Source organism: Kwoniella europaea, chromosome 1 (assembly GCF_036810445.1).
Source record: "Kwoniella europaea PYCC6329 chromosome 1, complete sequence".
NCBI lineage: Eukaryota > Fungi > Basidiomycota > Tremellomycetes > Tremellales > Cryptococcaceae > Kwoniella > Kwoniella europaea.
Genome location: NC_089487.1, coordinates 13,938,943 through 13,957,690, shown reverse-complemented (window position 1 = coordinate 13,957,690; position 18,748 = coordinate 13,938,943). Strand labels below are relative to the sequence as shown.

The window sequence follows — 18,748 nt, the reverse complement described above, 5'->3', positions numbered from 1 at the left end:
AAAAAGTCGACAAAGAGATGTGAGAGCATTGAAAATAAATGTTGACACGGTGCCACGTGGGAGCACCAATCACGTGACATATGACATTCTTACATATAAAAGATACAACACATCTATCTACTGTACGCTATAACCCTCGACTTGGCCTGTTATTATTCGTCGTCGTGGTGGTATCAGTAGAAGTGACAGATTCAGATCTCGCCTTTCTACTCTCGATGATGGGGAGAAGACCTTCCTTCTGTGCCTTTACCGTACGGAGTTCCTGTTCCACCCTATCCACTTGTCGCTTCATGTCAATCAGTGCACCTGCCGCTTGAAGCAGGCTGTCAAACATCTCAATATTGTTACGTGTGGGCATGACCAATTTGTGAGCACTGATTCCAAGCTCGTTGAGCAGTTCGGTAATACGTATGGCTGCATTGGGTTTCGGTGGGGGGATCTTGGTGGATCGAAGGTGAACAGGCTGATGAACAGGGTGTTTACTGGCGAGGTGAGATGAATGAGGATTGGTAGGGGGTGGGGGTAAGTGATAGATGCAATGGGCGAGATCGAAAGCAGCTTGTTCTTTGGGATGTCTCTTAGGAGGTGGTGGTGGTGGAGGAGCCGGTTCGCCTTCTTCGGCTCGCTTTCGTTTCTTATTCTGTAAAGGGTAGTCAGCAAAGTTTCAAAGAAATGGTTTCTTTGACCCACCTTGTCAATACCGAATATCGCTTCAACATTGGACTGATCGAATTCGACCAAGCCACTGTCCAATCCCATGATAGTCCGCATGAGATCGTCCCGATCAGCACGGTACCGTCGTTCGTTCTGTTCCATCCTCTTGACCTCGATGTAAAGGGCTTCCTCCTCGGCGATCTCAGCGGCGGTAAGATGGAACAACTCCGATGCATACTGTTTGCGTTTGATCTCGCGAGCTGAACTGTCAGCGACATTTACGTGTGGGGGAAACTCACCTTTGTCAAAAGCATATGCGTGAATGAGCTGCTGTTGGGCTTGCGGATCAGCAGCCGTACGCGTACGTACTAGTCGTCGGCAGATAGTATAGTAACGATCTTTGATTTCCTATAAAAGGTCAGCGAAACCCACGATTGATTCACTCACCTCCACTGAGCGCTTCTTCTCGGTCGCAGTCCCTGTTACACCTCTGTATGCGTACCTGTCCGCAACAATAATGAAACGAAGGTCGTAGGTCTTGAGTAGGTCGAAGAGGTACGAAGTCTCGTGCGATGTCCAGTTTGGATCACTCAGGTGTTGATCGTATTCGAACTGACTATACTCCATAACCGATGGGCCGTGAAGGTTGAATTTCCCAAAGTACTCGACTGACTGTCAGCGATATCCGGTTGACTGAAAAGCTCACCACTGGCACCAGGATCTGCATCCGTGATTCTCGCCCAATGTCCGAGTTTGACGGGATTATCCTGCCTTGCGGCCGGTGAAAAAGGTGTCCATTCCCAATGAATCTTCTTGGATTTGAGTGATGGCTTCTCGCGGTACTTGACGGCGGCTATGGATGCTTGTGCTTCTGCCAGAGAGGGTGCGTTGTCTCCGATGAGTGCGTATAACTCTCTTGAGATACCATCTGGTTTTTTGACCGCTGGATTCGCTGTGGTGCTACGCCTGGGGGCTGATGGACCTGCTTGGGGCAGATTGAGGATGGAACGTACATCTGAGGATGACATGATGGGGTGTGATGCTGATGATATGGTATGCACGGTATGATGTATGGTGTTGTTGATATGGTGGTGTTGTTATGCATGTTCAACAGAGTGACTGGAGTGATGAGTTTTGTTTTGATCTTCCTTAAATTTGCCCTCCTTTTTGTTGTTCGAACATGATATCCGTACATTATATGCTAAGTATAGATACATACTCATCACGCATGCATGGTAGCAGTTCCCCCCATTCCAGGCTGGTAAGCAGACTTGCGCTACATATATGTCAAAATAGAAGCTGGGGATATGCCTTGAGATACTCTGAACGGGGCAATAATACATCCATACCCATCTTCGAGGCAGAGTTGTTCGTCTTCGATATGTGACGCGAAATCATTGAACGGTGGACTAATCACCTCAGTGAAAGACCTTGTGTACTTAGACATCGTTCTCAGTACGCCGTCCAAAGTTGCGCTGGTCATCAGGACATCGACGCGGATTACAACCATTTTCTTCTTGCTCCTTTTGTTATCTAGCAAACAACTCGGTTTCTTGGGCCGGAGCTCGGGAAGTCGGGGCAGTTAATAGTCCGGATGATGATCATTGTAGCATTCATCTTATATATAAAGCATCACTCTTGAATTCGACATGTAAAATAGCATCTGAGTATCCCCCTGTTCGGTCAACTGGACAACCTTCTCTATCGAACACCATGGCTCCCAAGATCTTATTAATGGGTGAGTCCATCTCAACTTAACGCGTGATAGCTTTATCGCTAATCGAAACACCACAGGCGAGTTGTTCTGGGCAGGACCAGATGCCGAAGAGCTTTTGGGAGGGATTGCAGAGCTTGTGGTGAGCTTGAGCCTTGTCTGTCAGTGTAGGCTAGTACTGATCGTATCTGCTAGCCTATGAAATCTCAATCCCGTGAAGAGTTCTTCAAAGATTGTGCTCCCGGAGGACGATACAGCGACATCGTTGGGATTTACCATGAACACCTCTCGGATAAGATCGTGGGACCGCCAAATGACGAGCTGATAAATGCTCTACCATCTACGTGCAGGTGGTTCGCTCATAAGGGAGCAGGATATGATTCGGTGGGAGTGAAAGCTGCTAAAGCTAGAGGTGAGTATTCATCCCTTCAATTCAGGACCTACTGACTCTTGTTCAGGCATGGGAGTATCCAACACTCCGGGTGCAGTTGACGAAGCCACCGCAACCACAGCCGTGTTCCTCCTCATCGCGACGATGCGTAGATTCAGCTGGTGCGAAGCAAACTTGAGGGCTGGTGGATTTAACCCACCTGGTGTAGAAGAAAGCGCAAGAGATCTAAGTGGGAAGACAGTTGGTATACTGGGTATGGGAGGTATAGGACTCAAGATGGCGAATTACATTAGACCATTCGGCTGTAATCTACTCTACCACAATCGGCGACCTAATTCTCTTGCCCCACCTGATGTCAAATATGTCTCCGAGCTCTACAACTTCCTCGGACAGTTGGATGTGCTGATGGTCAGTATACCGCTCAGCGAGAAGACCAGAGGATTTGTGGGCGAAAAGGAGATTAGAACGATGAAGAAAGGAAGTATCATTGTGAATACCGCTAGAGGCCCGGTCATAGATGAGGAAGCGATGATCAAGGCTTTGCAGGACGGTCATGTGAGTTTGCCCTATCATACATCACTCAACCACTCTTCTCCGCCTCCTTTCGCGCTATATGTCTTCCCCTTTACCAGTTATCCCTCACTACATTTCATAGTCATCATTTCATATCGTTGAGAGGCTCTTCGCTTTAACGTGCACACACAGTCGCTCCGGAAGGGCTGTGGTTCTCTTCCGTACCGGGTCTTACGCTGAGATAATCTACGCTTCCTTTGCAGCTCGGATCTGTCGGCTTAGACGTATTCACCAAAGAACCCGAAGTGGATCAGCGATTGAAAGACATGAAACACATCACCCTCTTACCTCACGTCGGTACTGAGAATCAAGATGCTAGAAGGAAGATGGAAAGGACAGCATTGGTCAACCTAAAGGAGTTCTTGACAACTGGTACTGGACCGAACTTGGTGCCAGAGTGTCAATGATTTGGATTAGTAGACAAATAGATATAATCATATATTGTCGTCAATGCATTGGGTCAGGGGATCTACATTCGAGGCCATTGTGATCACGACGATGACGACGATCAATTGATAATCGGTCAAACGAACGTAGAGTCGCTCCCCTTGACCCATGCAGGGCCTGGCAGGACTCTTCTCGATCTCAATGATCGCTACCATCGGCATGAAGTGGTGATGCATGGTGTGCGCGGATGATCTAGAAATAATCTTTCCCTACTCCATTCCACAATATCTATGATCTGTAATCGCCAGTTCTGTTGATAAGTTACATTTAAGCAGCGACTTTAACGGCACTTGCTTCGACATCGATCTTTGCTTCGGCAGCAGAACTAGCAATATCTTACTTCTGATATGTCGGCCATCTGGGAGGTTTGTCCGGTGATCAGTATAAATTTCTACTTTGGACACCTTAATGATGACGTCTATATACTCACCCCAAATAGCCTTCTTTACCTTGAGTGTAGAACGTCGATCTATCGTACTTGGTGAGAGGCAGATCATACTTGATCCTCTCCACCAGGTCAGGATTGGCTATCGACGGGAAACATTTTAGTAAGCTTAAGCTTTCTTCCATTTGCAGCCTCAAGTTAAGGTATCATTTCTCAGAGGCTCACTCACAGGTGAAAGATCTTCCAAATGCGATCAACTCATTATACTTCTCCCCATGTACTTTAGCAGAAGCAGGTGTATATCCACCAGCGACGATGAGGTGACTTCCATGATTCAGGACTATCTGTCGAAGGGGATCTATGGAATCTTTCAAATCCAACTTATCATCTGATTGATCACCATCACCCGTTGATCTAGGCTCTAAAGCATGGATATAACCGAAGGTTGGAATTTCCTCGTATATCTTCTCGAGGAGTCGGGAAAACGTCTTAATCGGTCCTGACTCTTCTCCTATAGGCTCTCTCATCCCTTGGTAAGTAGCAAAGGGAGATACCCTGAGACCGACTTTCTGAGCTGGGATGGCAGAAGTGACCGTTTTAAGGACTTCAATAGGAAATTTGATCCGGTTATCGATACTGCCACCATATGAGTCTGTTCGTAGGTTGGAGACGGATTGGATCTGAAAGGGTGAGAGTTATGTCAGTGGATGAGTCATATCAGTGTCAAGCTCATATCGAGCTTTGCTAGACTCACGAATTGATCGAGTAGCTATCAAGAAGCCCAAGGAATATGTCATCAGCCTGAGCTTGTTCGGTTGTCCATGAATGTTTGGCGTTAACACTACTTACATATCCATTCGCAGCATGAATCTCGACCCCATCGAATCCGGCTCGAATGGCATTTTTAGAAGCCTCGGTAAACTCTTTGATACTTTGATTTATATCTTTCTGGTCCATTACTTTCATTTCTGGTTGTAGAGCACCGGGAGTCGGATCGTGATTGTTGGATGGTGCGTAGACCACAGGATTCACACCAGGTATAGCGACACGACTGGTAAAGTGAGTGTACGGATCAGTATCGAAGCGAACGGCAGAGAGGCGCTCAAGCGACTTGATAGTAACTCACCCGGCTTGAGCGATCTGTAGGACCATTTTACCGCCTTTAGCGTGGACTGCATCGGTGATCTTTCTCCATTGTTGTATCTGCTCTTCAGACCAGATTCCTGGCCATCGTCACGATACACAATGTCAGCTTATCATCAACAATATGTTGGGCAAGAACGCTTAGCTGTAGCGGTGGTGAATGCACTCACCAGGCATATAAGGCCAAACCCTGCCATCTTTTGATGGGGAAGTAGCCTCTGATAGCATCAAACCTCCATCTACATAGCCAACCAATCCCCAGAGTCAACTTGCAGTCACGTCTTTTCGATACAGTAACTAGGCTGATAGCTCACCAGTAGCCCTAGAGCTGTAATATTCCTCGGCCCACTCGCTAGGTATACCATCATCTTTACCTGCTCTAAGCCTCGTCATCGGAGCCATAACCACCCTATGCTTGAGTGAGATATCACCGAGCAGGAATGGCTCGAACAGCCCAGCGGAGTCCTGACTTTGAATGATTGTCATGTCGATCTACACCTGAAAGATTATCGATTGCGATCAGGCTCGATTAGGTTTGATAAGTTAGTTAAAGTTGGCAAGCGGGAATTCGTAGTCATTTTCTTCCATATCCCTTTTATACCCCTTTCAGCTCAGCTCTCAGCTGTATGAGCATGCGCGTAACAGAGATAAATCTAGTTCCACCTCCATTCTGTTCCAAGGTTATATTGATAAGCATGTGTGGATTATCAATCTGATAATGGCTTAAGCAGAGGTGGAGGAAGGAAAACTGAGTGGAGGATATCTCGTCGGCGCTTAATGCTGTAATTGAAAAAAAGTTTGTAGTAAATCGTAATGACCTCTTAAGAGCGAGTCTCGTGGTATTGATTCCGCTAATAAGCAGGTAATTCCCAAGCCTCTCACATTCATCCACATCAGGTACTCCTAAAGCTTCATGATGTGTCGTTCGTTGCTCTTGTGATCGTCTGATGCCGTGATAATCGAGGATAAGGTACCCTCAGAAATTCCTGAGATTTACCGCTTCTCCCGCCTTTGCCTTGTCAGCTGAATCCTATCCGCTATACCTGAACATGTTCAATCAACAAGGCAGTATCACCCACCAGACCGCACAATCCCTGACCGCTCAGGCTGGGGGTCTAGAGAATGCGGCTGGTCAGATTGAAAGACTCAGACAAAGAGCAGAAGCAGCTGGACTAGATCCTGATGAACATATCAATACGAGTCAAGGTTACATCGCTCTTTCCAGTCAGTTGGCTGAAGTGTTACAAGGCGAGTGATATCTATCATAAGGATTAATACTTGCTTTCATGGACTGATACGTGGGATGACAAATAGCGCCTAGTCAATCTCAAGCGGATAACCATCAATGAGGACTTAGACAGTGTATTTGCCCATCAACTGTAGCCCTATGTGATCGATGTATGATACAGAAAAGATCGTTGATGAGTGTCGATGGTATTCACGGATCTCGTCAACGAGACTATTAGCGAATCTGTAACTTCCATCAATGATCAATGGTTTTCTCGAGGCAGCATCATGATTGAGCTCCGTCTCACTGTTAAAGTACACATATGATATGTACATCTCACATGATCATGAGGTAGTAAATCGATAATGATAATAAAAATCCATGAGCAGGCTCCATTGTCCGTATGATAATCCCAGTATTCTACTCTAGAGTAATAGTAATTTAATCTAAGCTTCTACGTAAGCTCTAAAAACCTCTAAGTCCTTTGAAGCTTCCCAAGTGACTTCTTCATTCGCACCAATAAAGATAACATTACCCCTTTCGAATTCTACCTTGTCATCACCGTTGACGATCGACCCACTACCCTGAGTGACAACAGCGATGGAAGGTCCTTCAATCTTCCTATGCGAGGTTTTGCCACCTGAAGGAAGTTCTACACGTAACACCGAGAATTCTTCGATAGGCGGATCATACAGTTTGGTAGCTTGATCCTGAGAACCGAAGGTTGTAGGTTGAAGTAATTGTTGATCACCTGGTCCAGATTCGTAGGTCAACATCTCGACCAAAGTGGGTACATCACGAAGTTTCGGTGTGAGACCTGCTCGGACGACGTTGTCGGAGGTGGCCATACATTCGATGATGTCTAGGTGGGATAAGTATGTCAGCATTGTCACTATGAGCGGGGAAAAAGGATAGTGCATGAAAGGAGAGTGCAAGAAAGAGAAAAGATTGAATAGTACATCAAAACAGTGAAAGCGGGCTAGTCGTGACCGGGTGAACAGGCGGGAAAGAGATAGCATCTACTCACCTCCCTTGATATAAGCATGAGGAGAATTAGCTTCCAAGAAAGCCGCCTCGCCCTTCTTCAGTTCCACCACATTCAAGAAGAAAACACATAATACCCCAACATCGTCAGGATACTGGTCATTCAACATCAAAGCCAAGTCCACCACGCTCTTTTCCGCTTCCTCGATCTTCTCGCCTTTCTTATATCGTTCTATCAATGCACGTACAGCGGTGGTTACAGTATCTTTGTCGGCAGACATGAGAGCATCGAAGATCTGTTTGAGGATCTGCTTATTCTCATCTGTGGGTGAGCAAGGTGTTTGTCGATACGTCGACACGTCGAAGGGGGGATTGGTAGGTAAACCAACAGAAGACGCGAGTGACTCGATCAGTTTAGAGGATATGATGGGTTTGAGTTCGGGTACGACGAGCAGGTTGAGCAGGAGGTTGGGCAGTGGTAGGAAGTTGAGGAAAGCTAGAAATGGGGTGAGAGCGATGGCCATTTCCGGTTTGTGATTGGGATCTGTGGATGCGTATTGAGTGTCAGCAAAGTCAACACCCGCTGGTATAGTCGCATGAGGATAGTTCATACCGACAGCAGGGTGAAATCAGAACATCCAGGAGTATATATATAGATATATGTTGTTGAAGGAGTCATGGAGTACAGGGATATAGTCACTCACCCTTGTAGACATTCGGTCTCTCATCAAACAACTTCTTAGCCAGCTTCTTATCGGGATGAGCCTGAATGCTGAGAGCAGTTCCAATACTCAACACCTTGAACAGGAAAGGTAAGTTGCCTTCTTTCGAATCCTGGAACTTGTTAATGACTTTGTCTCCTAGTAGTGCTGAGTTTGATTTGATGTGTTCGGATAACAAGGATGAGTCGGAGGTGAGCTTCGAAGGGAGGGTGGGGTGGGTGCCCATCCATAGCTATTGCAAGTGTCTAACGGTCAGCAACGGTTCATCTTATCACATACACAGTTCCAATGTCACTTGAGAATATCCTGTAATACTACATGAGATCTAGGTTAGTCTGAGGAGAGGTCGATACATACCTCGGCATATGTCTTGTTCTCATCAATTTGAAAGCCGTCTACACAAGTCTTTCCAAACTGAGCCGCCAAAGAAGCGGAACCCTTCTTCCCCCAGTCATATGACTGTACCCCTGGTGATAGCTTGAAGACTGCTGGTGACATAGTTGCTATTGTTGAGTGAGATTTGCCTTGTATATATGATATATGGACGTTATGATAGGTGCTCTCTCTCTTTTTTCATGTCTCGTCGCGTAGCTCGAACTGTGCATCAGAGTTAACACGTGGTTGTGTTGTTTACGTGACTGAGTGGCAGGGTGTTTTATGCTTCTTCTCCTTCCCTCTCATTCCCATGAGTACTGCTTGCGACTACGATCCCGGTACCAGGAAGCTTATGTAGTAGGAGAAGGCGCGCAACCATCCTATCGAGCATCGGGCATCTATCTCGTCGATTCGTCGATCAGTATGGAGCAGTATCACTGACAAATCCAAAATTCATGTAATGAAACACATTCACATCTTTTTCTACAGTTCTACAAACGGGTGGGACCGTTCTTACAACTTCTCGCTACAATTGATTTTTTAGATTTACATTGTTTTTTTCTTTTACAAAATTTCCTCCTCATCAAGAGTTATGCTTGATGGTTTCCCCCATCCTCTCTTCATTCCACCATCAACCAAATCTAGGTGTTGGGCATGACATCAAACTCCTGTTCGTCATTTGTGTCTATGGTTCTAAGCCTCCATGCCCACTTCCAGGCAAGAATGCCCACACCGTACCAGCTATCATCAGCAAGCTACATATACCCACTAAGATCCAATGACCAGACTTCTGTAGTCTACCGGAAGCGGAGGTTTCCGTGCTGGGAATCAGGTGTGGAGCGAGTTTCAGCTGGAAGAGCAACTAAATGTGGAATCATCTCGTCCATCAGCGACTATCAACCTCAAAGCGTCCCCATGTCGGATAGGGTGTGAAACAACAAAAATGGGAAGAAAGTGTCCAAAAGTCTGACACTCACCGGAAGAATAATGCAAATGACAAAAGCTGAAAAACTACCCAAGAAAGCCATCACCTTTCCAAAACCAGGAAGGAGAATGGCAGTCGCAACGCACAAGGCAGTGATAACTGTCCTTGATATCACTCTCAAGGTGGCTTTTCGTCTCTCATGATTCGGTGTGATGATATTCCCTGCACTACCTTGACGTTGTCGTCCAAATGACCTATATGACCAGTCTGATTCACCGAATCCTCGTGATGCTCGGCGATGTGAGTTTCTGCGAGGTTGCTCGAGGGACGACCTTCTTTCATTCCGGTCTGATTTTGATCCCGAGTCCAATGGATCTACATCCTCGATTTGGGATGGGTAGAAAGTCGATTCGTTCAAAGCCGAGCCGAGATGAACAGGCGATATACCAAGTATGCCTTCGATGGTGATATTGAGCTATGTGAGGGTTCGCGAGTCAGTCGGCATCGGAACAGGCTCATCTTCGCTTTCCTCATCCGCTTTCACTTACGGGCCTTGAACTCAAACCGAACTTCGTGAGAGGATTCACGACTATCATCCATAAAGCTAACACATTAAGTAGATGGGGATACTGATATTTCTCTTGCATCAAATCCCGCGTTATCTGAAGAAACATGCGCAATCAACGACTTTTTCACTGGATATAAGCAGGATTCTTCACCTCATCCGAAACATCTTGCCCGATCATGAGGTAGCCTGCTGCTCCCGCTACAAAAGAGATGGCAGTGGCGATTGCCTGGTTCCAGTAATGAGTACTCATCTTGTTATTGTGTCAGGTAAATGTACTCACAAAAGCTTTGTTGACGATATTGTCAAATCGTTCCGGATTCTTCATATCTCTCGCTAAACTAGGCATAACCGCATGTCCCCCAAATCCAGCCAACACAAGACCTATCCCACCTAGCCAGTTGGCGTTCTCCCATTCTGGTAACAGCGACGTGGGCATTGGGCTGCGGAGGGAGCCTGGGGCGGAAGCGCGGATGAAGCCGTCGATGAGTAAGACGAGAACCAGGAGAAGTGAAGAGATCGATGACAGCAGAGAAGGCAGTGATAGCAGACGGAGGGGTAACAGTGCTGTGGGGAGTATCCTATAACGAAACAAACGAGATTAACGGTATGGTTACCAGGAAAGGATAATTACCCACAAGAAAAACCCGATGAGCTTCCAGAAATTGGAAGACACTTCGGGATATAAGGCGTTAAGCGTATCACCGAACAGAACAACGAGAGCGACACTGAAAGGTTGGAATAAGCATGAATTCATATATTTGGAGATTTGGAGGCTCACCCTAAGGCAAAGAGCTCGAGACAGAATCTGATCGGGTACCATCGTTAGTGAACCTTTTATGTGAGAATGTGGTACCCGGATACATTGTAGCTCACAAGACATGGATCCCACCTCCAGCCCAAGTTCCAAAAGCCCTCACACCGATATCAGTGTAACCCATCAAGGTCGGATCCGATCGTATAAGGCTTGCTAACAGTTTGGCACTATACGTTGACGTTCAGCGATCTGACGACATCCTCAGGCTATACGAAACGCAGCTTACGTGTGACAGGTCAACCAGCCAAAGCTCAACAGCATCACTGTACCTCCAATCCATCCGGCGTATACGAAAGCCAGAGGCATCGATAATAGACCTATCCCTACTAGCACAGCAGTGGCGTTGAACAGCTATTTGACAATGCGAGTCAGCCGATATGAATTTGCTTATATAGTCATACACCTGGAGTCGAAGCTACTGCCCAAGACAACTCACAGTTTGTCCATCTGTACTCTGTCCATCAGGATACCTTATCCGCTTAACTTTCGTCCCAGATACAGCATCTCCTCCATGGACACCCATGGTACCGTACTGAGTCTGATGGTTACTCTTCATCAATGCGCCCAATTCATCATCTGCGCTGTCTAAAGCCTCTTCCGTATCATCGTCCTCAGTGAGATTTCCGTGAGCTGATCTGCTACGTAAGGCTGTTTGACTGCCACTTGATTTGGTTCCAAGAGATGTACTGAGATGAGAAGGCGTAGTTCTTGGCGAGAACATGTTAATCGAAATCAAACCTTTTCCGCTTGCCGTTGGACGAATGATTGGACTGGCTTGATTGGATGTCACTGGACTTGTGTTGGTGCCTCTAGCAGTAGGTAGTGGATCCGAGTGAAAGAATGAAGGTTCTTCGGAGACTCTCCCTTCTTGACTAGGATTAGGCTCCTCCTCAAATACTACCTCCGGATCCCCCTCCCCCATCAAGTTTGATGCGTCGGAGGAGCGACGTTCATCTGCGGGCGTAGCAGCAGCTTCCAAGTCGGCCCACCTGTGCGACACATCCCTGTCATCATCCTGATATGATTCATCGAGACGTCTAGTTGGGGAAGAGTGAGAGCGAGAGGAGGTGGAGTCGATAAAGGAAGGTGCCGAGCCACCATATCGCATTTCTTGGTGTCGACGGTCTAGCAGAGGGTATATTGTTCAGCTGGACTCTCCATAAGTAGCATATGATGACTGAAATACCCACATGAGAACACCAACTCGAGACTACTCTGCATCACGTTGGTCTTCTTCCGGGTGGACTCATCTTGTGGAGATGGGACTGGTACAGCTGGGATGGGTACACCCCCACGAGGAGATGACATGGCGTTGGAGATACCGAGATGGAAGATATATATGTGTTGTGTTACTGTAGATCAGAGGTCGCAAGCAGTGTCTTGTGAGTAGCGGTGAGAAGATGAGTGGAGTACGGAGTGAGAACAAAGGTTGTTATCAGTCCATGTCGTCTTTGTGAGGTCGCTTGTTAACGAGAGAGATAAGAAGACACCCACTCAAGGTCAGATCCGGGTTTTACGGAGACTCCACATACTCATACTCTACACCGCACAGACCCACGCAGATTCACACATCACCACGTGGCAAGACAGTGCAACGGTTCACCAACATCCAAGAAATATATAATTCACACATATGCATCCATCTACCATCCATCATCTCTCGGCCTATTCGTCTGACAGAACTCAGCCCATAGCCGTACACATCCCATGGCGACATCCAAGACGACGACAGTATCATCACCAGGCAAGGTACTCCTGGCAGGTGGGTACCTCGTATTGGACAGGGAGTACTCGGGATTGGTAGTGGCAACCTCGTCACGCTTCTATTCGACCGTAACCTCACTCCCTAAATCAACAGCTCAAGACAAAGTCATCCTCTCGGTCAGAGCTGGACAGTTCCCCAAGGAGTCGTCGACGTGGACATATTCGGTCAACATCCAGAACGATAGACTGGTGATCAACCAAATCAATGAAAATGAACTCGGTAAAAACAAATTCATATTCATCGCACTGTTCCAAATTCTCTCTTTAGCTTGCGAGAAGATAGCAACCGAGTCCAGTCTTAAAGGATTAGATGCTGCGCATGAGCTGCTTAGGCGGATCACGGATGATGGGAATTCGGATGGTTTGGATATTGTAGTACTGGCCGACAATGATTTCTACTCTCAACGGGAACAGGTGAGTGAACGTTATCCGATGTCATAGCTTTTTTCCCATGCAGCTGAAGAGCTAATTAGACCTTTGTCGACAGCTCTCAGCACTTTCGTTACCAACACAGATACATTCTTTATCATCACTGCAACCGTTCACCCCTTTGCCTAGACCTATACCGCAGACCAATAAAACAGGTTTAGGATCATCTGCTGCACTCGTGACATCCCTCGTCGCATCTCTTCTATCACACCTCAACATAGTCACACTACCGTCTTCATATCCTCAATCCAATTCCAATCATGATCTCCAGCTCGTCCACTCTCTAGCTCAATTCGCACATTGTTTGGCGCAAGGAAAGGTAGGATCTGGATTTGATGTATCATCGGCTGTATTTGGAACTCATATATATACACGATTCTCTCCTTCGGTCCTCTCGCCGTTGATGGATAGACCACTAGGCTCGATAACGTTATCATCGCCTACACTTCTACCTGCGTTGGAGCCTTCCCAATGGGATCAGAGAACCACTGCGTTCAGATTACCAAAGGGTTTAAGGTTAATACTGGCGGATGTGGACGCTGGTACAGATACCCCATCTTTCGTTGGCAAGGTGTTGACATGGCGTAAAGAGAATCCAGAAATAGCGAAGAAGTTGTGGGATGATTTGGATATAGCAAATAGGCAGATAGAAAGATTGTTGACGGAGCTCGTTGCTAGAGAAGGCCAAGTGGATTACGATGAGACTGTTGGCTGGATGGGAGAGAGGCATATCGAAGATGTGAGTCTGTACTCCTTCTCTGATTACTCAAAGAGGTTTCTGGTTCCCATATGTGACTATCAGGTCAGGGTTGGTAGAATAAGAGTTGATATGTCTGTTTTGGAACAGCACAAGGAGAACCCTACAGCGGTTTTGTTATATGAAATTAGGTTGACTCTCTTCGTAAGTGATATTTTACTGCTACACCCTCCCTTGATAGCGCTACCCTGTGCGAACATCCACTGCTCACAGTCTGCACCTCGCACTCTGTATCGAGGTCTAATTTCGCTAATCAAATCCCCTTTCAGATTATCAGAGATTTCCAGCGTAGAATGTCGGAGCTTTCTGGTGTGCCCATCGAGCCACCTGAACAAACTAGATTATTAGATGCTTGCTCAGAATTGGAAGGTGTCATCGGAGGCGGTGTGCCAGGTGGTGAGTCCTTTGTCCTTCGTGATTCTTCAGCGCACTCAATCTCTTCTGGCTTTTGTTTTTCTGCCCTCTCATGTATCGGACTTTTGTTCCACACAAACGCATAATCCACCGATCTTCATCGGTCACCGTGGACGGTCAGACCATGACAAGGCATCTGCTAATTCATTAACCCCTTGCAGCCGGTGGTTATGATGCTCTCTTCCTTCTAATCGTCGACACACCCTCGGTCGTCTCGCGCGTTGATGACCTCTGGTCGGGGTGGAAGGAGATGAGCGTATGTCCCTTGTTGGCCAAGCAGAGTGATGGGGGTCTCAAGGTGGAAGAGTTGGATGCTGTGAAAGGTCTGAAAGAGGCTTTGAGTCGATGATGGACGGTGCTTGGTAACGAATAAGCAGCTATGCTTTCATAATGTCAGATAGAGGTGAGAGGTATCGGTGAACAGTATGATTGACATATAATCACCTGGATAACTTCCCATTGACGTACATGCATAATCACGTACGATGAGAGCTGCTATGTAAGCAGAGTGGATGATATTATAATCCTGCACAGACTGGATAATGCTAACAAGAGATAGGTGGATTCACCTATTCGGTTTATCTTCCCCTTACTCAACTATACATACACCAGTCACTCCAATTCGCTGCGCCACTTTGCTCATCGGTCCATTTGGTCATTCCTCGAGCCAAGCCAAAGACAAGTCTTGTGCATGTACAATGGTAACCTAATTTATCTGTCTGACCCTGAAACTCTTTCATTCCCATTCTCCATTCCTCCACTTATCCTAGCAGGGACAGGATGATTGCACCAATCGCGGGACGTGAATATTACGTGAGCGAGAGGAAGTCATGTCACAAATCATTCTCGCACTGCCTTTGGCCTTTCTCCTTGTTCTCGTTTTCACTGTAAAGTAAGAATATTTACTTCTCCAAGCATGCCGATCATGAACAATCATGGTGGTAGGAAGACTCGGTGACATAAGCAGGTACGGTATGATTAAAGGTATGGACAGAGTACCTTTTTTCTCTGACCTCTTCATACACTAAAACTGTACCTATCCACTGAGGAAATTATCAAGATGTAAAGTCAATGTCGAATGATGGGATGATATAATGCGAGCAGGATTGATTGGGATATCAGAAATACAATACTGTCTTCGCCGCTATCATTCGCATATCTGTGAATTCGAACAGTATACCCTGTCTAAGGAAGAATCTCGTTGCTACCACACTAGATTAGCGATCGATCAGGACTTGCTTACAATTGCTTGGCGGCGAGGAAAAAATCATACCATTTCACGATCATCTTCAGCATTGAAGACGCTGTTGCCAATCCGGCTCCCAAGCTATCATCTCATCGCTGATTTCCGGGAACACTACCACTATCACCCGTTATACGAGTCACTCTCAGACAGACAGAGAAGACCACCTTAAACCAGAAATATCAACGATCCTCCAGAATCATTCCGTCGATCAGGAACAACAGGTTATTCACCTTTCTCCATTAAGCATTGGATGAGAACCATGTTAGAACCATTCATTCTGGTGCTTCTCGGATTATTGGGTTTATCGGCCGGAAGTAATGCTCAGCAACTACAAGGGGATTGCTTGAGATTGCTGGGAAGTGTGGTATGTCCAGCATGTGAGTAGACCAACGTCCCATTACATATTCACATGGGTGATCAAAGCAGGCTGACCCATCAACGTCATTTTGCCAGACCAATACGCCTACATAAACCCGTCCAATCTATCTCTAGCTTTCCCATTCTTTGCCTCTGTCAACTCAGTTGCTTCTTTTGATTCGGCTGCTCTGGCATACTTCTCGAACCCATTTCAATACACCAACACAAAATTTGGCAACGAACAACTAGGTTGTTCCAATGCGACTGATGCGGTGATCAGATGGGAGAGAACGGTATTATGTTCGCAGTGGGTGAACGAGAGATGGAGCCTAGGTTGTACGGAGCTGTATAGTGCGTTCTTATTCCATCGTGATTCAAGGTCAAATCCTTGAGCTAGATTCATTCACCCTGCTCTGGGTCCTCGGATTCCGGCTGCATTCTTGCGTCTTTTCGTATTGCGGATGTCTCAGTGCGATCGGCGAATGCAAAAGCTGACCACTCCACTTTCCCGAATTGTAGACTCATCCACTGCAGCCACCTCAATGAAAATGGTCTGCCAGTCGACCTGTCTCCAATTCTCAGCATCAGAGCATTCCATCGTTAACTCAACCACCTATTGTCCCGGAACTGATCTCACATCCGGATCGAGAGATGCGACCTTGACGAAGGACTATGTGGATTGCACCAATTGGACGACTTACGCGACCAATAATACTAATACTTGTGTCCGAGGAGAAGATAACGAATCCAATTGTGGTTTTGGAACTTCGACAAGCCAGTTGTGCGAATTTTGCAAAGGAGACGCTCCCGATGATTGCTGTTACTCGGGTGAGTTGGCACTTATTGCCATGCTGCCGAGAGTCTGGAGGAGATGTATTATGCGGAGTGTATCCCAACAAAGGCCGCAAACAATATCTATGACCATCGATTCAGAAAGACGTGCCGCTGCTGACCCTGCATTTGAGCATCAGGCTCAACCGATATGTCTGTTTGTGGCTTCACTTTGCCCGTTAGAGTCGACGGTACATCGACAGTCACGCCCAGCTACTCCATCACTGGTCCGACGAATAGTATAACCTCAACCAATACTGCAGTCAACACTGGTGCGCCAACTGGTACGACAGCCAATGATACAGCTGGGACCACGAGTAAACTCACTGGAGGTAGATTGGCTGGTGTCATCGTTGGTTCTGTCCTAGGTGGTCTGTTAGTGAGTTGACAACCTACAGCAATCCGTAGACTGCTTGCCTATCACCTGCCCGCATCTTCTTCTCGACTAGACGCTTACCGAGAACTCCTCTATAGCTCCTCATATTGCTTCTTTTCCTGCTGTTATGTCTTCGCAGGAAGCGAAACTCGAAGGCAAATCAGCGAGATTCGATCTCGTCTTTTGCAGCATCACAAGCCAGACCAAATTCAAACGCAAATAACGGGGGCGTCTTTGGATTCTTCGCTTCGGACAAAAACGGTCATCCTCAAAACACCTCTGAGAAGGGATTGTTATCGAAGCACAGTGACAGCGGGAACGGAAGCGCTCCTCTCACGGATGGAGACACTGTCTATTCACCTAGCACTCATGTGAAATCGACTGATGGACTAACTACCGCCGCTGCTGTTGGAGCAGGAGTGGTCGCAGGTGGAGCCGCAGCTGCCAGTGGACCTGGTAATCGTAATAGTACGGGGACGATATTACCTAGAGTGAAGGACGAGAATCAAACGGGTGATATTTGGATAGAGCCTGGTATGGAAGTGTGTGTGCTGTGGCCGTGAGTTCTTCATCAGGGTTCATCGCCATTATTCTCTGTTTCGCTCTCAAAAACGGTCTCCAGTGTAGCTGGTGAAAATTTTTCCTCGTTCTGTGTGATGCCAATCAGCTTGAATAGGACCCGAGTCTATCTTTTACAGTTCACCATATACATAGTCGGCTGACCCACCCATACATTATGTCTCCAGATATGCCGCAACTCTACCCGACGAGCTCGAACTCAAGCCTGGAATGAAACTACGAGTAGTCCGGCTCTTCGACGATGCTTGGGGAACAGCAGAAGTGATCGCTGGCGCAAATGACGGTGGAAGCCCACTAGGGAAACAAGGTGCCTTCCCTATAGTAAGTCGTCCGACCCTTGATAGATTGATGCGAATACGTTGGCGCTAAATGACTCTTCCCTTTAGGTCTGTGTATCCGAAGGTAGCTCGCTAGGTAGCAATAGCTCCAATAGCTCATCTTCAAATTCACATTGATGAGTTACGTCTGAACTGCTTATTATCGATGTTCAAACCTTCTTCCCAAATGAACTGGTTCTTTGCACTGCGAAATGTCACTTTCGCCTGCTTGTGTTTTTATCTCCATCTTACGACGAGCTGCCTTCTTTTTACTCGTGCTCGAATCGTAATCATTACAGTATATACCTATACACCACGTATATAAGCCTGCCCATATCTTGACTGTGAAGACACTGCTGCTAGTCAATTGCGATTGAGATATTGTTGTCTTCGATTCTTCCACATGTATTGATATGTATGCAAACGCCGTGTCAGCTTTTCACCTGGTTGCCTCCAGATTTCATCAGCAGATCTCCATCAGTCAGTCAGCCTGGTAAGATCTCAGGATCCAAGCCATTTACAGCGAATCCTGCTCAATTGGAATGCCGTCTTATCCCCGATATCACACAGTGCCCACGACCGGGAATCGGCATTCCGAGAGCGCAAGAGAGAGCTTTACAAGATACGTAACAGGATCTAAATTAGAGTCGCATAGATCTCAAGTTGGTAATTGATCCTCGGCTGATGCGTCAAGCGCCGACGCTGTTATGGTGACGGAAGCAATCCAATCATTCTTCTCTCTGGACATTACTTGA

At 46.8% G+C, this 18,748-nt stretch overlaps 8 protein-coding genes across 8 annotated transcripts; 4 read left to right on the top strand and 4 right to left on the bottom strand.

Annotated features, from left to right (window-relative positions):
• Positions 1 to 127: 127 nt before the first annotated feature.
• On the bottom strand, positions 128 to 1,682 carry V865_005326 (uncharacterized protein; the record flags this gene model as incomplete). Its single annotated transcript, XM_066229099.1, has 3 exons — positions 128 to 640; positions 691 to 1,062; positions 1,272 to 1,682. 3 exons carry the CDS (start codon positions 1,680 to 1,682, stop codon positions 128 to 130), a joined length of 1,296 nt encoding a protein of 431 aa, XP_066085196.1.
• A 685-nt stretch (positions 1,683 to 2,367) lies between these two features.
• On the top strand, positions 2,368 to 3,739 carry V865_005325 (uncharacterized protein; the record flags this gene model as incomplete). Its single annotated transcript, XM_066229098.1, has 5 exons — positions 2,368 to 2,392; positions 2,449 to 2,510; positions 2,564 to 2,780; positions 2,827 to 3,314; positions 3,536 to 3,739. 5 exons carry the CDS (start codon positions 2,368 to 2,370, stop codon positions 3,737 to 3,739), a joined length of 996 nt encoding a protein of 331 aa, XP_066085195.1.
• A 307-nt stretch (positions 3,740 to 4,046) lies between these two features.
• V865_005324 (uncharacterized protein) lies at positions 4,047 to 5,793 on the bottom strand (the record flags this gene model as incomplete). Its single annotated transcript, XM_066229097.1, has 9 exons — positions 4,047 to 4,068; positions 4,120 to 4,137; positions 4,210 to 4,306; positions 4,394 to 4,844; positions 4,919 to 4,933; positions 5,014 to 5,215; positions 5,291 to 5,387; positions 5,478 to 5,546; positions 5,622 to 5,793. The coding sequence occupies 9 exons, from the start codon at positions 5,791 to 5,793 to the stop codon at positions 4,047 to 4,049; spliced, it is 1,143 nt and encodes a 380-aa protein (XP_066085194.1).
• Positions 5,794 to 6,356: 563 nt separating this feature from the next.
• Positions 6,357 to 6,656, top strand: V865_005323 (uncharacterized protein; the record flags this gene model as incomplete). The annotated part of the gene is made up of 2 exons (XM_066229096.1): positions 6,357 to 6,531; positions 6,622 to 6,656. The coding sequence occupies 2 exons, from the start codon at positions 6,357 to 6,359 to the stop codon at positions 6,654 to 6,656; spliced, it is 210 nt and encodes a 69-aa protein (XP_066085193.1).
• A 325-nt stretch (positions 6,657 to 6,981) lies between these two features.
• V865_005322 (mannose-6-phosphate isomerase) lies at positions 6,982 to 8,739 on the bottom strand (the record flags this gene model as incomplete). The annotated part of the gene is made up of 4 exons (XM_066229095.1): positions 6,982 to 7,397; positions 7,563 to 8,063; positions 8,224 to 8,473; positions 8,599 to 8,739. 4 exons carry the CDS (start codon positions 8,737 to 8,739, stop codon positions 6,982 to 6,984), a joined length of 1,308 nt encoding a protein of 435 aa, XP_066085192.1.
• Positions 8,740 to 9,301: 562 nt separating this feature from the next.
• V865_005321 (uncharacterized protein) lies at positions 9,302 to 12,231 on the bottom strand (the record flags this gene model as incomplete). The annotated part of the gene is made up of 11 exons (XM_066229094.1): positions 9,302 to 9,478; positions 9,594 to 10,016; positions 10,090 to 10,203; positions 10,261 to 10,335; positions 10,390 to 10,687; positions 10,745 to 10,834; positions 10,888 to 10,914; positions 10,983 to 11,090; positions 11,150 to 11,274; positions 11,360 to 12,048; positions 12,114 to 12,231. The coding sequence occupies 11 exons, from the start codon at positions 12,229 to 12,231 to the stop codon at positions 9,302 to 9,304; spliced, it is 2,244 nt and encodes a 747-aa protein (XP_066085191.1).
• Positions 12,232 to 12,630: 399 nt separating this feature from the next.
• On the top strand, positions 12,631 to 14,636 carry V865_005320 (phosphomevalonate kinase; the record flags this gene model as incomplete). Its single annotated transcript, XM_066229093.1, has 4 exons — positions 12,631 to 13,101; positions 13,175 to 14,017; positions 14,143 to 14,269; positions 14,449 to 14,636. 4 exons carry the CDS (start codon positions 12,631 to 12,633, stop codon positions 14,634 to 14,636), a joined length of 1,629 nt encoding a protein of 542 aa, XP_066085190.1.
• A 1,156-nt stretch (positions 14,637 to 15,792) lies between these two features.
• Positions 15,793 to 18,131, top strand: V865_005319 (uncharacterized protein; the record flags this gene model as incomplete). The annotated part of the gene is made up of 7 exons (XM_066229092.1): positions 15,793 to 15,910; positions 15,987 to 16,241; positions 16,410 to 16,718; positions 16,862 to 17,100; positions 17,196 to 17,656; positions 17,844 to 17,997; positions 18,063 to 18,131. 7 exons carry the CDS (start codon positions 15,793 to 15,795, stop codon positions 18,129 to 18,131), a joined length of 1,605 nt encoding a protein of 534 aa, XP_066085189.1.
• Positions 18,132 to 18,748: the final 617 nt, after the last annotated feature.